Consider the following 22,852-nt stretch of genomic DNA (forward strand, 5'->3'; position numbering starts at 1 on the left):
AGCGGTGAAGGAGGTGGAGCCGGGGCTCACCTCCCTCCGGTCAGCCCAGGCTGAGTTGCTAACTAAGGCTTGTCTTTGTCCCTGCCCAGGTGAAGACTTTGTGGACATCCCAGAAAACTTCTTTGGGGTGGGCGGGGAAGAGGACATCACCGTCCAGACAGTGACCTGGCCTGATGTGGAGCTGCCCCTCCCCCGGAACATCACTGAGGGGGAAGCCCGGGGCAACGTGATCCTCACCGTGAGGCCTGTCTTCAGCTCCCCCACTGCCGTGGAGCCTGAGGAACCCTTCACGCTGGCCCCTGGCAGAGAGGCCACTGCCTTCCCTGGGGTGGAGAACGGGACTGGAGAGGCCACCAGGACCTGGGCCTTGCCCAAGGAGTCCACGCCTGGCCTGGGCCCCTTCACCAGTGAGGACCTTGTCGTGCAGGTGACCGCAATCCCAGCTGAGGCTGAGGTCCCCGGGCAGCCACGATTGCCAGGGGGTAAGTGCCCACTCCTCGGGGGGCTGCAGGGGCAGGAGGAAAAGACTTGGCCTGGAGGTCTACACCTTCACCTTAACCTAGGACGGGGCCAGGCCTCTCTCCTCTCAGAATCTGTTCTCCTTATTTGTGAGACAAAGGGGACTGGCCAGGCCAGGACGTGCGCGTGCTCTATGGCCACAAAGCATTTCCTTCAAGTGAAGTCCTAGGTGGGAACCAAGTGTGTATCTCAGACAGGTAAAGGTGCTCACAGGGCCCAGGGGAAGTGGAGAGGAAAACCAGGGTTCCCCTGTCCAGGACCCTCCTGGTCCCATCAGGCACCTCCCCAGGATAGAACCACTGAAACCGCCATACGGGGTGACCGGAGGGCCGGTTGTGGCACTGACCCTCCGAGACAGAGGTCTACAGACTACAGCCCACAGACCGCATTGAGCACGCCGCCGACTACCACACAGCTGTACACTCCAAATCATATTACATTTTTCAGTAGTGACGGGGCAGGGAGGCATGAGAAGAAGAACATTTTGACACGTAGTGAAAATTATATAAAGTTCAAATTTCCAAGTCCACATCGCCTGGGAGTAGGATCACAAGTAGGAAAGGAAGGAGGGGATGAAGGGAGGTCGTTCCTCAAGGAGCCGGGCTCCCTCCACGCCTGCAGAGGCATGGGTTCCGGGCACTGTGGCATCCGGTCCGTGCCCTGAGCCTGCTGTGTCTCTCCTTCTTGCCCTCTGCCCGCACCCTCCCCCGACCCAGGGGTAGTGTTCCACTACCGCCCTGGCTCTGCCCGCTACTCGCTGACCTTCGAGGAGGCCCAGCAGGCCTGCCTGCGCACCGGGGCGGTCATCGCCTCGCCCGAGCAGCTCCAGGCCGCCTACGAAGCCGGCTATGAGCAGTGTGACGCCGGCTGGCTGCAGGACCAGACCGTCAGGTGAAGGGCCCGCCGAGCGCCGCTCCCAGCCCAAACCCAACCTGGAGGTCAGGCGAGGGGAGCCCCAGCCTGGCCCTGCACCCAGGACACAGCAAGCACCTGCTGCCCTGCAGGTTAATTAATTAATCAGTGGCTCCACAGCTGCTCCCTTCATTCTGCCCCCCACTCAGAATGGAGGCAAATTCAGAGAGGGTGAGGAAGGGCCCCGGGTGACATTAAGTCCTAGGTCATTTTCCCAGAGAGATGCAGAGAGGGAGACCCCATCCTCAAGTCTCCCCAGTCCCTTCCAGCCTGACCAAGTGCTTTTGCATGCAGTGGGCTCTCTTCTGAAGCCAGGGGCACCCAGTATGCGGGGCTTCTTCCTGGTTTGGATCCCCTTGGACAACCACAGACCCTCCCTGCCTGGTTCCCCAACTGGCCTAGCGGCCTCACCCTGCACCCTGCAGCCCTGAACAGGCCCTCACCTGCCCCTCCTGCCCTCCTTGCAGATACCCCATCGTGAGCCCGAGGACCCCCTGTGTGGGGGACAAGGACAGCAGCCCGGGAGTCAGGACGTACGGCGTGCGCCCGCCGTCAGAAACCTACGATGTCTACTGCTACGTGGACAAGCTCGAAGGTACGACTTCCGTCCTCACACTGTGGGCCCCGGGTGGGCAGGGGGCTGTCGGGGAAACACAAAACAGAGAGAGAACTCCACCACCATCCGCCCACTCCCGACTTTGTCTGCGGACAAATAAACCTCTCCTTTTAAATGCCGACCGTCTGCCTCCCGACGCCCACAAGCGGATCCACGGCTCTGCGGGGTCCCGCGGGAAAAACAAACAGGCAGAGAAACCTCCTCATTGCCTGAGCTGGTTTAACCGTAGGTCCTCTGCGTTGGCTTTGCGTCCTTTATCTTAACTTCCACTGAAATTGCCAAGTCGCTATTCCACTGAACCCGGTTTGGGAAATGCTAGTATTCTGGAAAGACGTCAGCATTGCCATTCACTTACTGCTGGACCCAAGGGAGTGATTTAGCTGTTCTAGCCTAGGTTTTCTCGTCTATGACACAGGCCTGATTTACGGCTTTTCTGAGTATTAAATGGAGTATGTATGAAAAGTGCCTGGCACAAGCAGGCATTTAGTAAACGTGAACTGCCTTCCCCCGAGTCAGACAGGCCCCCAGGTACCGTTCTGGGCACCGGGACCCAACCCCCAGGAGTGGGTACTGGCCCGTAAGGAGGTCATGGGTGGCGGGGTGGGCCCGGTCCTGCGGCGTTCACAGTGCCCTCGGATAAGGGCTGTGGTGTAGGGACCACAGCGGCTGTGAAGGTGCCCCAGGGGTTCCTAGTTCATTAGCAGAGGGGGTGCCTGGGTGCAACTGGAGAATTTAGAAAGAGGCAAGGAGGGAATGTAAGCAACCATCCCTTTTCAGTTGGGCTGCAACTTTGCTGGTTTTAGCACTGAAAGTCCCAACTCCTGGGACATCCCAGTTGGTCACCCCACTTCCCAGTGTCCCAGGAGATCCAAAGGGGAGTGGTCAAACAGGGGCATATTCGGGTCGGGTGGGGTCTTTAACCTGTGCCTGCCACTGGCGGGCGTCCCACCCCTGCTGGGGTGGGGGGTGTGGGCAGAGGCCAACCTGCCCGTGGGCCTGAAGGGTCACTTATGCCTGCTGCCGGGCTCTGCCCCCCAGGGGAGGTGTTCTTCATCACCCGCCCGGAGCAGTTTACCTTCCAGGAAGCCCTGGAGTTCTGTGAATCCCACAACACCACGCTGGCCTCCACCGGCCAGCTCTATGCCGCCTGGAGCCTTGGCCTGGACAAGTGCTATGCCGGCTGGCTGGCGGACGGCAGCCTCCGCTACCCAATAGTCACACCTCGGCCAGCCTGTGGCGGCAACAAGCCAGGCGTGAGGACTGTCTACCTCTACCCCAACCAGACAGGCCTCCCGGACCCACTGTCCCGGCACCACGCCTTCTGCTTCCGAGGTACGTGACCTTACCTCTCCTCCAGTCCCCGCTTCCACCCTGAGGGGTGACTCCCCGGCGCTGACTCCTCCTGGCTCCTGTCCACTCTCCCTGTCCATCAGAACAAGGAAAAGGTCCGTCCCTCTGGGGCAGGGCCATAGTTTCCTCATCTGTAAATGAGATAATAGTATCTGCCTCATAAGGCTGTTATGGAATAAAATGCTTTTGTGTACAGAACACTTTTAAACCCCGCTTGGTGATATGATAAATGCTGTAGGAGAGAGGCCCCAGACCACCCAGAAATAAAGTGCCGGTGGTGTGTGAATATGGATAGTGTGGTTGATGCCAATAGCTCTTATGAATTGGGGAGGTCAAAAGTGACCTCACTAGACTGCAGGGTGGAGTTGGGTGTACGCCCAGGGAGGCTCTTGCATAGGCCTGGATCCCCTCAGAGTCCCCCAGTTGCCCTCAAGCAGGGCCAGCTGGGATGGGTCCCTGGTTAAGAAGGAAGGCTCACCAACCTGCGTCCTCTGTAGGAGTCTCAGCTGCGCCCTCTCCAGGAGAAGAGGGGCGTAGCACGCCCACACCTCCCTCGGATGTGGAGGATTGGATCACAGCCCACGTGGGGCCCGGCGTGGCCACCGTCCCCTTGGGGGAGGAGACGATGGCAATCCCAGATCTGACCCCAGAGCCAGAAAACCAGACCGGATGGACACCAGCCTACACCCCCACGGGCGCTTTCCCGCCGCCAGGTATGTGTGGCCTTCCCTGCCTTGGAGGGCAGGGGGCTAGATGAACGATTCTCACTTGCATCGCCCCAGAGTCTGATTCGGGGGCGGGGCTTGGAGTGGGGTCTAAGGATGTGCCTTTCTGTCGCACCGTTGGGTGCTGCTGGTGCTGCTGGTCTAGGGACCACACTGTGAGAACTGTGGGTTTAGGTAACTCAAGCGATGATGTGGAGGAACTTGAAGGGTGACTTTGTTGCCCTCAGTGATAGCCAGGGCACCCTCACATCCGGTGGGGTGTGCGGACGGCACCCCTTCCAGTGTCGAAGCACAGCCTGAGGGTGCTAGGGAGTTTGTTGGTAGTTGCTCTTCCCCTTCCCTCCCTTTTTTCTCCGTCCATTCCAGAGATACTGTGCAAGGCTCCACTAGAAAATGCCTGCACTCATCTCCCAGCTCTTGAGAGAAAAAATTTACGGGGAAGGGAATGGAATACACCTTGTTTGCAGGAGCCTGAAACGGGGTAGAATTACTAAATCCACACCTTATCTTTCTCCCTCCTTTCCTCCAGGGGTCCCTCCTACAGGGCCTCCCACTGGCCCAGCCACAGAGGAGAGCACAGGAGGCCCTCCTGCCACGGAAGTGCCCTTGGTCTCAGAGGAACCATCCCCCTCAGAGACGCCATCCCCCTCGGAGACGCCATTCACATCGGAGGAGCCGTCCACACCTTTTTCCCCAGTGCCCAGTGGGATGGAGCTGCCAGGCTCAGGGGAGGCATCCGGGGTATCCGAGGTCAGTGGTGACTTCACAGACAGTGGAGAAGCTTCAGGACACCTGGACTCCAGGGGCCAGCCCTTGGGGGGCAGTGCAAGTGGACTGCCCTCAGAGGACCTTGACTCCAGTGGCGTCCCCTCAACAGGGGGCTCAGGCCTGCCTGTGGGAAGTGGACTGGCCTCAGGGGACGAAGATGGAATCACGTGGTCCAACACTTCTCAGGTTGGTGGGCTGCCCTCTGGCAGTGAGGGTCTAGAAGGCTCTGCTTCTGGAGTAGAGGACCTCAGTGGACTTCCTTCTGGAAGGGAGGGTCTACTGACCCCTGCCTCTGGAGTAGGGGACCTGAGTGGACTTCCTTCTGGAGAAGCTCTGGAAGTCTCTGCTTCTGGAGTAGAGGACCTTGGTGGACTTCCATCTGGAAGAGAAGGTCTAGAAACTTCTGCCTCTGGAGTAGAGGACCTCAGTGGACTTCCTTCTGGAGAAGGTCCAGAAGTCTCTGCTTCTGGAGTGGAGGACCTTGGTGGACTTCCTTCTGAAAGGGAGGGTCTAGAGACCCCTGCCTCTGGAGTAGGGGACCTGAGTGGACTTCCTTCTGGAGAAGCTCCGGAAGTCTCTGCTTCTGGAGTAGAGGACCTTGGTGGACTTCCAACTGGAAGAGAAGGTCTAGAAACTTCTGCCTCTGGAGTAGAGGACCTCAGTGGACTTCCTTCTGGAAGAGAAGGTCTAGAAACCTCTGCTTCTGGCGTAGGGGACATCAGTGGACTTCCATCTGGAAGAGAAGGTCTAGAGACCTCTGGTTCTGGAGCTGAGGACCTCAGTGGGTTGCCTTCTGGAAAAGAAGACTGGATTGGGTCAGCTTCTGGAGCCTTGGACTTGGACAGAATGCCCTCTGGAACTCTAGGAAGTGGGCAAGCTCCAGAAGCAAGCAGCCTGCCCTCTGGATTTAGTGGTGAGTATTCTGGAGTGGACTTTGGAAGCAGCCCATCCTCTGGCCTGCCTGACTTCAGTGGGCTTCCGTCTGGGTTCCCAACTGTCTCCCTAGTGGATACCACATTGGTAGAAGTGATCACAGCCACCGCTGCAAGTGAACTGGAAGGGAGGGGAACCATTGGCATTAGTGGCACTGGAGAAATATCCGGCCTGCCCTTCAGCGAGCTGGATATTAGTGGGGGAGCCAGTGGACTCCCTTCAGGAGCCGAACTCAGTGGCCAGGCATCTGGATCTCCTGAGATCATCAGCGGGGAAACGTCTGGACTCTTTGGTGTCAGTGGACAGCCGTCAGGACTTCCTGACATCAGTGAGGGAACGTCTGGGCTTTTTGAGGTCAGTGGGCAGCCATCAGGGTTTCCGGGGGAAACATCTGGAGTAACCGAGCTTAGTGGGCTGTCTTCCGGACTACCAAATGCCAGTGGAGAAGCTTCGGGAGATCTTTTTGGCAGTGCTCGGCCATTTGGCATGACCGACCTCAGTGGAGAAATGTCCGGGGTCCCTGACCTCAGTGGGCAGCCCTCAGGGTTGCCAGGCTTCAGCGGGACCACATCCGGAATTCCTGACCTGGTTTCCAGTACCACAAGTGGCAGTGGTGAATCTTCTGGCATTACATTTGTGGACACCACTTTGGTTGAAGTGACCCCGACGACATTTAAAGAGGAAGAAGGTTTAGGGTCCATGGAACTCAGCGGCCTGCCTTCTGGGGAGACAGATCTCTCGGGCACATCTGGGATTGGGGATGTCAGTGGACAGCCTTCTGGAGCCATTGACTCCAGTGGGTTTACATCCCAGCCTCCAGAATTCAGTGGCCTACCAAGTGGAGTAGCCGAGGTCAGTGGAGAAGCCTCTGGAGCTGAGACAGGGAGCAGCCTGCCCTCAGGAGCCTATGACGGCAGTGGACTCACATTGGGTTTCCCTACCGTCTCTCTTGTAGACAGAACTTTGGTGGAATCTGTAACCCAGCCTCCCACTGCCCAAGAAGCGGGAGAAGGGCCTTCAGGAGTTTTGGACCTCAGTGGGCTGCAGTCTGGGCTGTTAGAGCCCAGCGGAGAGCCTTCGAGTACCCCATATTTTAGTGGGGACTTTTCTGGCACCATTGATGTGAGTACGGAGTCTTCAGCACCCACGAGCACCAGTGGGGAGGCCTCCGGATTTCCAGAAGTTACTTTAATCACTTCTGAATTTGTGGAGGGTGTTACTGAACCGACTGTTTCCCTGGAACTCGGCCAGAGACCCCCTTTGGCACACACACCCCAGATTTTTGAGTCCAGCGGAGAAGCCTCAGCATCGGGAGATGTCAGCGGAGCTACACCGAGGTTCCCTGGGTCTGGAGTAGAGGTGTCGTCAGTCCCAGAATCCAGCCTTGAAACATCTGCCTATCCTGAGCCTGGGATGGGGGCGTCTGCTGTTCCCGAGGCCAGCGGAGTTGCTTCAGGGTCCCTGGATCTGAGTGAAACCACCTCTGCCTTCCATGAAGCTGATCTGGGCAGAGCCTCAGGCCTGGACACCAGCAGCAGCACCTCGGACTTCCAGGAAGGACCCACGGAGGGCTCGACCCCGTTGGGAGTAAGTGGAGAGTCGCTCCATGGGACCAGCACCTATGATATGGTCACAGAGACATCGGGCTGGGCTTTAGCCACAGCCACAGCTTCTGGAGACAGGACCGAACTCAGCGGAGACCCGTCTGGCCACACCTCAGGGCTGGATATTGTCATCAGCACCAGCATCCCAGAGTTTGAACGGACTCTGCAGACCCAGCGCCCTGCAGAGGCGCATGTAGAAATTGAGTCCTCAAGCCCCCTGCACTCGGGAGAAGAGATGCAAACAGCCGAAACAGCCATGTTCCTAACAGACGCTGCCACCCCAGCTTCTCCAGAAGGGACAGAAGAATCAGGGGCAACCACTACAGGTATTGTTGGCATTTCCCGCACCGCCCCCCCCCCCCCCCCGGTAAGCACATTTGGGTAGTTCAGACGGTAGCACAGTAGTGGGCAGCAGTGTAGATTCAAGGTTCTGAGCACCGCTCCCCCATGGGTTAGCTGTGCAGCCTCAGGCAAGTTTCTTAACCTCTCTGATCCTCAACGGGAAAACGGAAATAGTCCCAGGGAAGATGAAACAGCGTATAAACAGATATGACACAAGCACTTAGCATCTCAGTGTGCACGCAGTATGCACTCATGAAGACTGGGGAGTGTTGCCGTTCGAGTGATGTTACAACACAAGAACATGTATGTGGGGGCTCAGTTACGTGTCCTCGGCACGGGGGGAGGGAGGATGGCGCACTACACGGTGCCAGAAATGACGCCCCTGCGCCCTCCCCACGGATCGAGCGTGAGATGAGACAATTGACACCACTGGTGACATTTATGCCCAAATACTTTGTGCTGAGTTCACACCAGCCCAGTGTAAGGAATGATAAAGTGTCATTTTGGCTGAGTCCTGACTTGCTGTCCCTGCATCCCCGCCCCCACCCGGGTACCAGGGACTCCTCTGCCCTGTGGTGATTGTCTTGCCTCTGCCATCCCAGCACCAGCACCAGTAGCTGATCCTTTTCCACGCTTTGCTCTTGGCTCCCTTGCACGCAGGCCCCTGGGTGCCGAGAAACCTTTCCCAGTGAGAGAGCCCCGCCCCCGGAGGCCAAGGCCAGGTGCCCGGGAGGGCCCTCAGAAACATGCTGACCCGCACTCAGCCCCGAGCTTGGGGGACCTCATTCCCTAACCGCTCAGGAGGCTGCGCCGTGTGCCAGGCAGCTGGCTTCCCGACGCTCAGCCTCTCCCTGGGGGTTGCAGCCCCCGCTAGGTCCTGTGCTGAGGATCCCTGTGGCCCTGGGACCTGCCAGGAGACAGCGGGACACGTCACGTGCCTGTGCCCCCCTGGCCACACTGGCGAGCACTGCGACATAGGTAAGCCCCTCATCGGGGAGGGAGGGGACTCCTTCACCCCCAGAAGGATCTTTAGGCAGGAGGAGGCGACCGAGGTCCCCCGAGGCTCGGGCCTCTCAGACTGGGAAGGAGAGAGAGGTGCACAGTGACGTGTGGGGGTAGAAGCCGCAGGAAAAACGGGGCCTGTCTTTCCAGGGCATCTGTTCTACCTGGCAGTTTAAGAGGAAAAGAAAGTCCAGCTAAGTAATGAAACTGAGAAGTAGTTGATGCTTTGTCAAGCCAAGGGTTGTTTGAGGAGCAGGAAGCAAAATGTGCTTGAATCTTGAAGATAAAACTTGAGACTTCAAAGAAATGTTGAACAAGGGAGCCGGCCGTGCCTGGCAGTCCCTAGTGGGGACGCTCAGAAGGGCTGTTGTGCATCGTGGAGCAGACCTCTCCAGAACATCCCCTACCTGCTTGGGGCCGGGTATGGTTTGGGTCCCCTTCTTGCCCTGAAGGAAATGACACCCACTGTCCTTGTCATCGAGCTCCAGCATTCACGGCTGCAGGTCAGGGGTGACCCAGCGATGCCCTGCCCCTGAGCACACACCACCCGGGGGCCTCAGCTGCTCCTTAGCCATGGGTCAAGTAGCTTGTGGGACAGGCGAGGCTCCGGGGGATCCTCTGATTGGAGGTGGCCCCCCACACCAGATGACTAAAATCCACCTGCCGTTCCCATAGGGCTGCTGGGGGATAATGCGTGTGTGAGACATAGCATCTGGCTCAGGGAAGATTCTCAGTGAGAGACACTGGTTCCCTCTTTCACCTATCATCAGTCACGTAGCCTATCTGTTGCCCAAATCCTTCCCGTCCTCTGCCTGCGACCACCTTGTGGGTGGTCCCCTACTCTGCCCTCGCACACAGTAGGGCCCGGCCCAATGCCTCTCGTGGTTCCAGAAGATGAGCCATGTCCTAACTGCCCTTCGCAGAAAGAGGTGGCGACGCAGGCCCAGAGTGGTCAGTAAGAACGCCCCGCATGGGACCCTCGGCCCTCTTCCTACTGCTAGAGCCGTTCTGGACCCCCCAAGCTGCCCCCGGGGGCTCCCACAGGCTGTCTGGTCTTCAGGATCTCAGTCCTTCCTTCCTTCCTCATCCGTGACTCCAGGGCCCTGCCCAAAACCGCCACCTTCTCAGATTTGGGGCCTCGGCCAAAGGCAGAAGGAAAAACAACGCTGTCCCCTGGGGCCTTGGGCCACCCGAGGGTGGGTGATGTGAAAAAAGCCGCTGGGACACCCGGGAGCCACCTGGCCTGGCCTCCCTCTGGGCCTCTGCCTTTCCTGCCCTCTTCTCCATGACTGGCTATAGGCCCCCCCAGGTTGACGTCTGGATCTTCTCCCCACAGACCACCCCTGCCCCCCGCTCTATACAACTGCTTTAGCGCCTACATTTGCCTAATCCCCCCTTGCCCGGTGCTTCCCTCTTCCGTAATGACGCTAATGGACAAAGAGAGCAGGAGCTTTCCCGAAGCAGGAGAGCCGCCCCAGCTTCCGCCCGGCCCACCAGCCTGACCTATTGCTGCTACTGCTGCTGCTGGGAATCCAAGTGCATGCTGGGATTTCAGTCAGTTCCTCATGCATTTTGGGTTTGCTTGGGACCGTTCCAAAGTTGGAACTGTCAGTTTCTAGTCCATGGTGTGCGTTCCCCAAGATGACGTTAAGAACTGCGTGGGAAGAGAGAGATGCCTGGGGACTTGAGATTTTTCAGGCTACCCACTGCACGGACCCAGCTCTGGTCCAGAAACTGTCTACTAGGCCCCAGTGAAAAGGATCCAGAAGAAAGCGCCTTCTAATCAGAGGACTGGCTTTGAGGTGTCATCTGTTCTTGTGAGAGGCAAGTCCTAAGGCCCCATAGAGGACACCCCTAGTCACATCACATCCCGAAGGTTGGGTGAACACAGAGGCACATCCCAAAGCTGAGCCCCGGGAGCCGGTGGAACCCATTCATGGCAAACTTTGTGGATCTCCTGGGAAGAGGATCCCCTGGGCAAAGTCCCCGGGGACGCAGACCAGGAGAAAAACCAGCAGGAGCCTTTGGAGTACAAATACAAAGTTCTCCACCTTCTCAGAAAGATGCGGAAGAACCAGATCAGGAGATCCAGTGCTTACCTTGGCCGGTGGAGGAAAATTTCAGGCAAAGGCCAACGACTCCCCAGTTCAAGTCCTGCAAAGAAGTTGGATCAGAAAGAACATGTTGGACCAGAAAACAGAAGGGAGGAGCATGCCTGGGAAGAAGAGGCTGATGGGCACCTGCCAATGTCCCAGGCCGGTGTTGGTGGGCGGCCACTTACTAACTACCTGGCCGGCGTCAAACGCTGCTCTCCCACCGGCCAGCATGGGGCCCTTCCAGAAGTGCTGCCTCCCTGCAGTTGCCCATGTTCTGGGCTCTTACGCTCAAAGGAGACTGCGCGGGGAAATGCTGGGCTGGGTTTCTGTCACTCCCCCAAGAGAACAATGCTGGCTTCATCTTCACAAGATGCTCTAGGATCTTATTTACTAAAGGCTAGAACAGTGTCTGCAACCCCCAAAGTTTCCATGAACCCCATGCAAATACGCCCTACTGCCATCTTCTCTTGGTCCCGCACTCCGCCGGCCACCTACCCGTCCCAGCGCTGCGCAGTCTTGCCCTGTTCCCTCGGCTCGCAACTACAAAGGAAGCGAGGAAAAGGCAGCGTTCTAACCAAGCTCCAAGCACTTGACTTCCAGTGGCCTTGCTCACCGCCACGGTGAGCCCATTCAAACCCCACGGCTTTCTGAAACAGTCACGAGAGAAGGCATCTTGGGGGAACTCCGTGCCCACTCTCCCCTGTGAGAGGCACTTGGCTTCAGAAGCACCGAATCTCTTCACCCACCAGGCAGCCGGGCTCCAACACTCAACATGCCCATCGAGAACCACACACACGCAAGAGAACCCCAGCTGGACCTTTGGCTCAGCACTCCAAGACGGCGGTGGTGGCAGCAGCAGCAGCAGCAGCAACAGTGCTTAGGAAATCCAGCCACCCCTCCCAGGGCTCTGGAGAGCCATAGGGCCGGCCACCCGTAAAGAGGCTGCAGTGCTTGTGAGGCTTGAGGTGCCGGTGGGCGTCCTAATGGTGGCCCTTGGTTTCTTGCAGACATTGATGAGTGCCTCTCAAGCCCTTGTCTGAATGGAGCCACCTGCGTGGATGCCATCGACTCTTTCACATGCTTATGCCTTCCCAGCTACCGAGGGGACCTGTGTGAGATCGGTACGGCCGTCTCGGCTTCAGCTAATGTTACTAACTGCTGCACACCCCCATCCCACCCGCGTCCTCCCTCACCCTTCCCTTCTAACCACAGGCTCCAGGCCCCGGCGGGGGCCAATTCAGGAGCCACTGGGAGAAGTCCACTTCCCCACTCACTCCTACTACTTCTCTGGCTGTTCCCCATGAAAACCCACCTCTGGGGCGTGGGCCGATCTGGCCGCAGGAGAGATGCACAGGCCGGGCCAGCCTGCGCTTTGGAATGTGGGGCTGTGGGAGACCTTGAACACGCTGACCTGCTCCAGGGCTCCCAGGCCGCTGCACGCATCATACTGAGAGGACAGAGAGCAGTCTGTGCTTCTGTCTTGACGGCAGCTGTGGAAGGGAGTAGTAATTGGCACTCACTCCGGATGACAGCCGCGGAGCTTCCTCGCATGGTCAAGGGCATGTGTCTGCTGCTTCATTGCCTATGGGGCCTTGGCAGCCCCTCTGTGGCCTTGGGAGCCACTGTGCCACACTGGCCAAGCTGCCTTCCTCTCTTCTCTGGCACGAGCTATGGTTTGTCTGACCTGCCTCACCAGCATGCTCCAGTCACGCATGAGCAGGGACCGCTGCTGTCACCTCCTCCTCATCACTACCATGACAGCTGCCAGTCAATGCCACTCTGGCCCACACTTCTTTCTCCCTCCCCTGTGCAAGGCAAAGGGCTGGCCAGAGAGAACAGAGCCTCGTGGCACAGGGCAGAGGCTGACTGTGGTCTCCTGGGCCTTGCCAGCCCCTCTGCTTCTGCATCTGGGCTGGGCTCTGCCCAGGGGGGCTGTGTGCTAGGCTGCACCCCCACCTCCTCTCCAGGAGCTCCCCAATCCTGGATCCCACCTTGGAGTGGGGGAGGCGAGACTTAGGGCTACTTGTAGTAGCTAGGGCCTGCACAGAACTGGAAGTGTGCGGGGGCTTCAAACTGTTTTTAAGGAACTCTCAGGCTGGACATCCCAGAAACTTCCAGACGGCAGCCAAAGCCCTGGGGGCCTAGGCTGTGTGGGAGGCAGGTCTGGTTCACTTGTTCCCGGGAGGTGCTGCCGAGGTCACAGGCCGGTGGAGGGACTTGCATCTGCAAGAAAAGGCCTGAGTCCTCCTCCTCCCTGCAGCCCCCCATCCTCCACTCTCACCCTGAGACCCCAAGAAATTGATGCATGGGGTCTTGGCTGGGGTGGGAAAAGAGAGTTATAAGGATTTTTTCCCCAGGATGCCAACATATTTGTCATCAGGGAGAAGGGTCCGGAAGGTCCCTTGCAGACAAGAGCTCTTGGGTGCCAGGCTGGGAGAGGAGTTGCCCTGCAGGAGGGCAGGCAGGGCGCTCACAGGGCTCTGCATCGGATGGGGCAGAAAGATTGTGCCAGAACTGCCTAGCCGGGCCCTGGGCCTGGCGCCCAGCTAAGCAGGGCCACATCTCTCCTCCCGTTCTAGTCCTGAGCCCCCACCCCCACCCTGTGGGGTCCTCGTGCCTCAGCTCTGGTCCTCCCGCTTCTCCCAGCAGTCCTGAATGCCGATGCTGTTTCCCCCAGGGCCTCCACCCCGCATGGCCCACCCACCCTCACCCCACAGCAGCCGCAGCCTCCAGCTCTATCTGCCCAGCTCAGCCCGCAGACACTGCTGGGGCCCAAGAATGACCCCCACAGCCAGCCCTGGGGTGCAGAGGGGGCTGCCCATCTCTGATGCCTCCCCACCTTCTTTCTCAGGAGGCCTTGGCCGCAAGGGGGACCCTGCAGCATCCTCCTTAAGCCTCCTGCTACTCTGCCTCTTTCTCCTCAGCCTGCCGCCCCCCCGCTCTTTGTCTGCTCTTCCCGCGTGTGTCTCTTCCAAACCTGTCATGCCTGCACCCCTTCCCCTCCTTGCTGGGATAGCCAGACTCTCCAGGAGGCAGCCATGCAGCCTGAGGGGACCGTGGCCCTAGGCTCAGCCCCAGGGCCCAAGGGAAGAGGGAAGAGAGGGTCTTGGAGTTCCTTCTGCCCAGGGCTGTGCTGGCACATGTTTAACAATGGGCTGAAAGGGGAGCCCTGGCCCCAGCATCCACCACGTCTGAGGCACTGTACTCCGCCCCCCCCCCCCCCCCGCCCAGGGCCCCCTCTGTGCTGTCACTGAAGGCAGAGTTGGAGGGACACACGCACAATGGTTCTCCAAGCCTGACCAAGTGGCTTCAGCACACCCGGGCCTCTGCCTGTCCCCTAGGCTGCCCTGGAGCTCCAAGCCAGCCCCTCCCCCAGAACTCAGAACCCATTGCTAATGTAGCTTTGGGAGGAGAGAGCTTCTTGCCCCCTCCTCTTCTGCCTCCTAGAAATAAAATAGCCGGCCAGGGCCCCTGGCATTGCTGCCTGGCCCTCCAAGGGGCCGACACAGCGTGCTCAGCCAGAGCCGGCCCTGATGGATGGACTGAGCTCTGCGTCCTCTCTGGACCCAAAGCAGACTCACTTCTGGTCCTCTGGGCCCACGGCAGGTGCCCTCTCGTGCCTACAGCTCCGCCTGCTGCTGCTGCCTTCACATAACTCCCCGAAATTCCCTCCCTCCCAGAGACCCTCAGGGCCTTTGAACCATGTTTTGCCTTAACACTCCATACCTCCCACCTTCCCACCTCTTTTTACTTGGCCAGCTGAACTCTGCCAGCCCTGCAGAGCAGGCATGGGCAGGAGAAAAGCTTTGGGGGCAAGGGGTGGGCAGAGTGACATCCCAGAAAGACAGGGTCCCTGGTATTTCCCACAGGGTGGGAGTATGCCCTGAGGCTCCAGGGGTCAGGGCCACGCCTCCCTGGCTTCCAGCTCTAGCCTCCATCCAGCTGGGCCTCCCCTCTCCTTTGAGGGTGGGCATTGAAGGCGAGGAGAACCCAGGAATCGGCACTGTGAGCCTGGCAGCCGCCACCTCCGGCCTTCCGCTGCAGCCCCACCCCTCATGTGCCCGCCCTGTGTTGCAGACCAGGAGCTGTGCGAGGAGGGCTGGACCAAGTTCCAGGGCCACTGCTACCGCCACTTCCCGGAGCGCGAGAGCTGGGTGGATGCCGAGAGCCGCTGTCGGGAGCAGCAGTCACATCTGAGCAGCATCGTCACCCCCGAGGAGCAGGAGTTCGTCAACAGTGAGTCTGGGGGGCTTTCCAGGGCCTGAGAGTGGGCGCACAGGCCGAGGGGGTCCGGGGCCCACAGGCCTGGATCCAGTGCAGCTGCAGGGATGGGGGGCTGGGAGGGAGGGAGCTCTGCAGCCTGAGCTCCCTGAGAGAACAGGAAAGAGGTGAGGAGTCTTTGGGACCAACGGCCCCCATGGCATTCAGGACAGCCCACTGTCTGTCGCAGCCCCAGAATAACCTGTGGCTGTCACTAGCCCGGGCCAGCTTGGTGATGGGGTCTGAAGGTGCTGAGACCCCTGTCAGGACCTCAGAAGCAGGCAGCACGTTCCTCAGAGCCCACCCACATCCCGCCCCACCCTGCACCCCCTCTGCCTCCATGAGCCCAAGTTTCTCGGACATCCCCAGGGGGCTCCGGGCCACACCCAACACCCGTGTCCTCTCTGCAGACAATGCCCAAAACTACCAGTGGATCGGCCTGAACGACAGGACCATCGAAGGGGACTTCCGCTGGTCAGATGGACACTCCTTGGTGAGTTCTGCCAGGGGCTCCAGGCACAGTTGGGGACCCCAATGAGGGGGGATAAAGACCCCCCAGAGAGAGACGCACTCAAACCACATGCAAACGCTCCCTGAGCGAGCAGCTGCTGGACCGGCGCTCAGTGCAGGGAGGGGGTCTTGTGTGTCTCTGCCTTTGGCCACGCCAGCCCAGGGCTGGGCGAGCTGAGTGAAAGAAGGAGAGCAAAGTGGATGGGAAGGAATGAGTGAGGGCGAGCCAGCACGAGAGACATGTGTGTGGAAGCTTTAGAGGGGCTCCTTGAAAACTGAGGGCTCGAGTCTGCTCAAGGGTGCAGACAGACAGACAAGACAGCACCATAGAAGCAAATGGACGTAACACAGAGTGAACGCTGTCTCTCAGTGAAGGACCTCCAGGGAGGCTTCCCGGGACGGATGACCGTAGCCAGGGTCATGGGCGAGGGATCAGTTACACTACGGGAAAGAGGAGTCTGTCTGTCCCAAGGCCGCGCCAGAGAGAGGAGCCTGGGGAGCCGAGTAGACTTGGCAGACACGTCCCTGCCACCCCAGTGCTCCCCAAGCGAGGCAGCCCATGCGCCCATCCCCTGCTGGCCTCTGTGGAGCAGGAGGATGACACCAGCTCATGAACAGAGACTGTGACACCTTGTCCTCCTGACCAGACTCCCAGCAGCCTTTGCTGCCAGAAGAGAAAGAAGATGGGGGCGGGACTTGAAGGGAGGAGGAATTGGGGGTCAGGCCAAGCCATGAGGCTCCTGCCCCGCCTTACCCCTTCCCTGCCCCACCCACAGCAATTTGAGAACTGGCGCCCCAACCAGCCCGACAACTTCTTCGCCAGCGGGGAGGACTGCGTGGTAATGATCTGGCACGAGAAGGGCGAGTGGAACGACGTGCCCTGCAACTACCACCTGCCCTTCACGTGTAAAAAGGGCACAGGTGAGCGGGGCCTGGGTGGGGTCCAGCGGGGCAGAGCCAACATGTTGGGTTCCTTCTGTGTGATGGGACCAGGGCGAGTCACCTTGTCTCCTGGCTGCTCATGTCACCTCATCGCCACCACCCAGACTGGAGCCATCCTGGGAGTCATTTCCCAGAGCCAGCCTCCCCGGCAAGGGCAAGTCCACTCCTGGGGACCATTCAGGCCCCACTGTCCCCCAAACCAGGATGTTTTCATAAATCAGACGCAGACGGTGTGCCTGGCTTTTGCCTTCTTTCTCCACCTCCTTCCCTCCTTTCATTCCCCTCCGGCTGCTCCAAGTCAGCTGGCAACCCAGATGGCTTCCAGACTCAGAGTGAGGCGTGAAAACGGGTGTCCGGGCTCCAGGCTATCTCATCACAGCCGGAGGGGACCACACTGGCTCGTCATCACGGGCAGGGGTCATCACAAGAGACCCCCTGAGGCCCCTCTCTGAAGGCTGTTCACCCCTCAGTGGCCTGCGGAGAACCCCCCGTGGTGGAGCACGCCAGGACGTTCGGGCAGAAGAAGGACCGGTACGAGATCAACGCGCTGGTGCGGTACCAGTGCATGGAGGGCTTCGTCCAGCGGCATGTGCCCACCGTCCGGTGCCTGCCCACCGGGCACTGGGAGGAGCCTCGGATCACCTGCACGGACCGTGAGCATCATCCCCTCCCCCCTGCGCAGGGCACAGCATTACAGCCCACCTGCCCCCACCTGTCCCCAGAGCACCTGGGGGTCATAAACCCACACCGGTGGCACCATCTGCAGACAAGGCCACCTGTGACTGCCACCCCCCACCCCACCGCCTACTCCCAGGAAGGAGAAAGCAGGCAGCCCGCTTTCCTGTTCAACACTCACCTGAAGCCCCTTAGCCCAAGTCGGTTCAAGAGCAATCAAAACCAGCAGGCAGAAAAACAAACCTCAGGCTGCCTTCACTGGCCCAGGTTTCTGCAGGGAAGGCAGCCCGCAGAGAAGGGGCCCCACAGAGAGGCGAGGCTGGCCCGCTCCCTTCCCAGCGCTCACCGAGACCATTCCCTCTCCCTTCCCCTAGCCTCCTCCTACAAGCGCAGGCTACAGAAGCGGAGCTCCCGGCCGCCCTGGAGGAGCCGCCCCAGCACGGCCCACTGAGAGGAGCGCCCAGGAAGCGCCCAGGATGCTGAGCCCAGGAGCCTTTCCAGCCCGACGTCCCACTGGGATGGTGTCCCCTTCTTGCCGCTTTCTGTCATATAAGGAATTCCATTAAAGAAGGAAGAAATTCAATCCCACATTGTGTATGCACCCACCGACCCACCCGCCCACAACCCCCCGAATTGCCACAAAAATGCATCTGACTTTCCCCCAAACGCCAAAGCCGAGCCAACGTATTGTATACCCCGTGGACTGAGTCTAGAGACGGTTCTTCATTCTCCCGACGTGCCTTTCCAGGGACCAGTACAGGGACAGGGGAGCAGGGAGGGGTTAAGTTAAATAAAGAAGATTATTTTTTGTTTGCTGACTTTATCCAAGAGCAGTGCAATCGTTGCTTCTTTGACCTCCAGGGAGAGCTAGGGAGGAGGGAGGAGGGGGCAGAGGCCCAGGGCGTGAGGAACTGGGGACCGCAGCTGAATGTATGGGAGGAGGAGGGCCACAGCCTCCGTGTGGGGAGACGCCTGGAGGAGAGGCACCGTTCCTGCAGCCCAGGGTGGGCGGGCAGGAGAGCGCCATCGAGAAGTCGCACAGGGGTAGGGCTTCCTCCGAGGGTCCCTCTTCCAGGTCCTCTCACCCGGGCTGCCACCCTGGCAGGTGTCATCTCTCTCAGCAGGGCTGGGTAGGGGGACACTCCCTTCCCGGTGGGAGGGCCCCCCCACCCTTCTCCCCCTTCCCCTACCCCCCGGGACCATGCAGGCACCAGGGTTCCGTGCACCTATTTATATTTTTGAAAATTGAAGATGATGATAATTATAATAATAAAGACATTGGAAGAGATCTATTTCTTTTCCCTTCTTTTCTTCTTAATTTTTTATTTTTAATTTAAGGAGAGGGCAACCGTGGTCTAGGAAATACCACACCGGGGCCTCGTGGAAGTTGAGCTGGTGGTGCCCCTGGCGGGGCTGGTAGGGAAATACCACACCCGGGGAGGGAGGAAAGGGGGCTTGGAGGGGGGGTCCCAGCCCCCGCTGGCTAGAGACCCCACCATGAAATACATTATATATTTTGCCGATATGATGAAAAATAGGTATAATTTTTATTGATTTATGAAAAAAATAGTATTAGCTACCCTTTTTGCTCCAAAGTGACTTTTCTTACGTCTTTTTAAAAAGTTTCTTTATATTTTTTCCATTACCACAAAGTGACTTTTTAAAAAAGCCAGGTGTCCATGCTTGTATATATTGTATACATTTTGCTTGAAGCATGCCTGGCACCAGCTTCACCCTGCTGAAGAGGCCTGGGGGGGAAGTGGGTGCAGATGGAGACACTCAGATGAGCTGCTGCTCATCTGTACCCCTGCAAGGGCCACCCCACCCTCGCCCCAGCTCCCACCACGCTGGGGTGTCACAGGTGGCAAGAATGGCCACAATGCCACACCCCTCCTCGTATCCCCACGCTCTGCGCCATGATTTTGCAGGAACATGTATGATGCAACCCAAATCACCAACCCATGACATCACGAGCCAAGTACATGCCTGCCGCCTTCAGCCACAAAGCTTGTGGTAATTCAGTAATTTCCTTGAACCTCGTTGAAGTCTTGCTTGCACAACAAAATAGATTCCGGAGAAAAGGGGTGTGAGGGCTAAAGTATGGCTCCCCAGAATATCCAGGTCCTAACCCCTGAATGTTGCCTGAGAAAGCCAAATGAACTTTGCAGATGTGATTAAATTAAGGATCTTGGGGGGAAAGAATGGGTTTAGACTGGATTTTCCAGATGGGCCCTAACTGCAATCACAAGTATCTTTAAAAAAAAAAAAAGACATCAATTTTAAAGATACAGAGAGAAACATCAATTTGCTGTTCCACTTACTGATGCATTCATTGGTTGATTCTTGTGTGTGCCCTGACTGGGGATCGAACCTGTGTATGGGACGACTCTCTGACTGACTGAGCCACACGGCCAGGGCCTGACTCCTACTTTTACTAGAAAACTCTATGTCATTGAGTCTGTGAAGCAGCTAAAAGAGGCACGCAGGCATCCTGCCCCCGCCAGATGTATCGTGTCCATGAGCCAGGACGGCGAGAGTCTGGGGATTGGGAGTTGGGAGAACTTGGGAGGAGGAGATGCTATACTGTCCCATCTATTTCGTTCCTGAGTCCTGGGGGGTGGCCAGCAAGAGTCTGCATAGGGAGGGATGTCTGTTGTCACAGTAAAGAAAGGCATCGCCAGGGCCCCCACGTCAACATTTACCTTAAGGAATTCGTACATCTCTAAGGCTTGACGATCTTAAATTATGAGAAGTCTTGTCACAGTCCCTCCATTACATATGGTGCTGGGAAAAGTGGCCACCGGACCGGTGTCATTCCATCTTATCCTGTCCCTGGACCCTGTCATTCTCACCAATCCTGAGGGAGGTAATTCCCGGCTCAGTAAATGCACGGGTGTCTTCCGGCACTTCCCTCAGTCGATGAGAATTTTATTCTCCCTGCTTAACCCACAGGCGAACAGAGGCACAGAGATGTGAAGCAACCAAGCCAAGGCCACACAGCCAGGAGGCAGGAGAGGCAGGCCTCTGTCGAGCATTTTGCAGCCAACCCCCCACGACAATCTGTCAGATTTACAGACTGCTTCCTGCTTAACGATGCGCCCTCATGGACGTCACTGCCCGGGAATCTCACAGCGCAACGATGATTATTCCCATTGTGCAGACAAGAAGACGGAGGTTCAGAAATACTAGGCTGCCTGGCCACCTGGGCTGGGTTTTGGCTCCACCCACTTACTAAGGGTCTGCCCATGGGACAAGTCACTGAGCCTCACTTTCCTCTTCGGATAAATGGGAGTCACGACAATAAGGACCAGGAAATAAGAGTGTGAAGGTTAAAGGACCGCTGCCGGGTAGGGTAAGGGCAGCACTCAACAACATCAGTTTGTGTTACTGTGGGGAACGGGTTACAAAGTGAAATCTCTCACATCGTCTCACTTTCTCCTCGTTGTCTGGGAGAGAAAGCAGTTCCCGTTTTTACAGGTGAGGAAACTGAGGCCAAGGCTTTACCTTTGGCAAATAGATGGAAGTGAGACAAAGTTGTTGGACCGGCCTTTGCTTTTCCCAGCGCCACTCGCCTGGGGACCCCGCCACACATCAGAATAAGCTGCACCCCAATTTGGAAGGAAGGCGGAACCCCACCAGCCTTCAAGTTCCCCAGACACCAGCAGAGGGCAGCATTGCCCTTCGGGTGTTCAGCGGCCCGCAGCGGGGAGGAATTTGACTTCGGAGTCCCAGTTTAGACTAGGCTTACTAGCGCCTTTGAAACCTGCGGCTCCCCGAAAGTGGAAACCGCAAAGTGGAAGCCGGAGGTGACTTCTACCAGCCTTCCCAGCCCGCTGGGCTGTGCAAGGCCCGGAGAGGGGCCAGGGTGTTTCTCCATCACCAGCCCCTGCAGCAGAGAGCAGGCGCACTCCCAAGGGTGAGCGCCGACCACCGCGGTCCAGGCCGGGTCACCGGCTGACAACAGAGCTGAGGGAGTCCAACGCCCCTGCTGTTTCCTTCCTGGCTGCTCACTAGCCCCGAATTCCTCCCAGAGAGACCCATCTTCCACCCAGGGCTCTACCGTCGGCGGTTCCTGCCCCTTCGGGTCTCGCTGTCCCCAGGGTAGAAACCTCTGTGGACTGAGGCCTGAAACGACGGGCACCTATTGCATTTGCCCTAGGAGTGCAGGTCCGCCCGCCCGCCGGGTGTCCCCAGTGTGGCCCGGTCTGAGCGTGTCTTGGACAGATGCCCCGGGGCAGAGCCGGCGCGGGGTGCGCTGTGCCTGCGGCTGCAGGACCCGGACGGGACAGGACGGGATGGAAGGAGTCAGGCGGCCCCCAGCGGGGAGGGGGCTGGACCTGGGCGGTGGTCCCGGAGGCCCCAGAATGCGCCCCGGCGGTGCGTCTTCGCGGTGCGCACACAGGTTCAGCACAGTCAGCCCGTGACTCTCACCTCACTCAAGCCCGAAGCGCCCCCAGCTAGTGTCCGCAGCCAAGGGCCGCTCAGCCCGCTCGTCCGGCCCCTGTCCCGGGAGGCGTGCCTGAGGGAGCCCCGAAGGCGGGAAGGAGGAAAGCACTGTCCTCCCGCGGCTCCTCGATGGCCCCAAGGGCTCAGGGGGATTGCGCTTGGGGACGCGGGCTAGCCCCGTCTGAGGAAACAGGCGGATTGGGGTCCTCAAATGGCCAGAAAGGAAGCGGCTGGCTGCGGACAAACCACCCGCGCTCCCGCCGGGCCTTCCCCTTAAAGGAACACACACCCCTTTCCCTACAAGGGCCGGGCCCAAAGGGAGGAGGTGCCACAGCCTCGGGCACGCTCCAGACTCCAGACCAGCTGGGGACCACGCCCACACTGCGGGGCTGCTGGCCTAGGTGTGAAGCGAGTGTCCAGGAGCTGAGGCGGTCACATCTTGGGGAAGGAGGTGAGTGGGGGAATGGAGAATTTGAGGGGGGAGTCCCATTAGGATGCTCTGGTTTGCCCTAAACAGTGGGACTAAGCGGGGAGCCCCTCTCCAGCCCTCTTCAGGTGAAAGAGGGGCAAGGGTTCTGTATGCCTGCCTTTCCCCTCTGATACTGGCCATCATGAAAACGCCTGCCAGACCCTTCCGTGTCAGACACGAAGATGTTCCCCCTAGCAGGTAGGTGGAGCTTGACTCAGTGGCCCCGGGGTCAGGGGAGGCACAAGCATCTGGGCAGCCACCTCCCAGGACAGGGTGTTTTCTTCCCTGTCCAGACCAACAGGGGTCCTGGGCTGGGCAGTTTCCTCAGCAGAAAAGCCTAAAGCGAGCCATGGGGCCACTGAGCCCAGCACATCCTGCTAAACACACCAACACAGCTCCACGCACACACGTGTATTCCTGTATGCGTTGCGCATGCGCGGCTGGGAGCCAATCAGAGCATAGCTGCGGGGACTGACAGCTAGCCCGCACCCAGAGAGAAGCCAGGCTTGATGGGCAGAAGGGAGCCCAGGAAGAGATGACCCACCAGTGTGCAGGCTGGTTTGGAAAGGGGGTGAGTAGAAGTACCAACTAGGACACTCTTGTAAGCGTCTCTGACAAGACAACAGAGGCCTCCAATGGGCCTGGCTTTGCCTAGGTGCAATTCCCTCCATTCTAGGGCCATG

At 58.7% G+C, this 22,852-nt stretch overlaps 1 protein-coding gene across 1 annotated transcript in view; it reads left to right on the plus strand.

Moving 5' to 3' along the window:
• Window positions 1-18,442, plus strand: part of ACAN (aggrecan) — a 43,795-nt gene extending 25,353 nt beyond the window's left edge. Inside the window, exons 7-19 of the mRNA XM_053913017.1 lie at window positions 90-482; window positions 1,236-1,410; window positions 1,899-2,026; window positions 3,086-3,379; window positions 3,895-4,110; window positions 4,652-7,753; window positions 8,634-8,747; window positions 11,875-11,988; window positions 14,945-15,103; window positions 15,538-15,620; window positions 16,414-16,558; window positions 17,050-17,232; window positions 17,629-18,442. Coding sequence (XP_053768992.1) covers window positions 90-482; window positions 1,236-1,410; window positions 1,899-2,026; window positions 3,086-3,379; window positions 3,895-4,110; window positions 4,652-7,753; window positions 8,634-8,747; window positions 11,875-11,988; window positions 14,945-15,103; window positions 15,538-15,620; window positions 16,414-16,558; window positions 17,050-17,232; window positions 17,629-17,705 — 5,183 coding nt within the window. The 3' untranslated portion in view covers window positions 17,706-18,442. The remainder of the gene's footprint in view (window positions 1-89; window positions 483-1,235; window positions 1,411-1,898; window positions 2,027-3,085; window positions 3,380-3,894; window positions 4,111-4,651; window positions 7,754-8,633; window positions 8,748-11,874; window positions 11,989-14,944; window positions 15,104-15,537; window positions 15,621-16,413; window positions 16,559-17,049; window positions 17,233-17,628) is intronic.
• Window positions 18,443-22,852: the final 4,410 nt, after the last annotated feature.

Source organism: Desmodus rotundus, chromosome 10 (assembly GCF_022682495.2).
Source record: "Desmodus rotundus isolate HL8 chromosome 10, HLdesRot8A.1, whole genome shotgun sequence".
NCBI classification, from domain to species: Eukaryota; Metazoa; Chordata; class Mammalia; order Chiroptera; family Phyllostomidae; genus Desmodus; species Desmodus rotundus.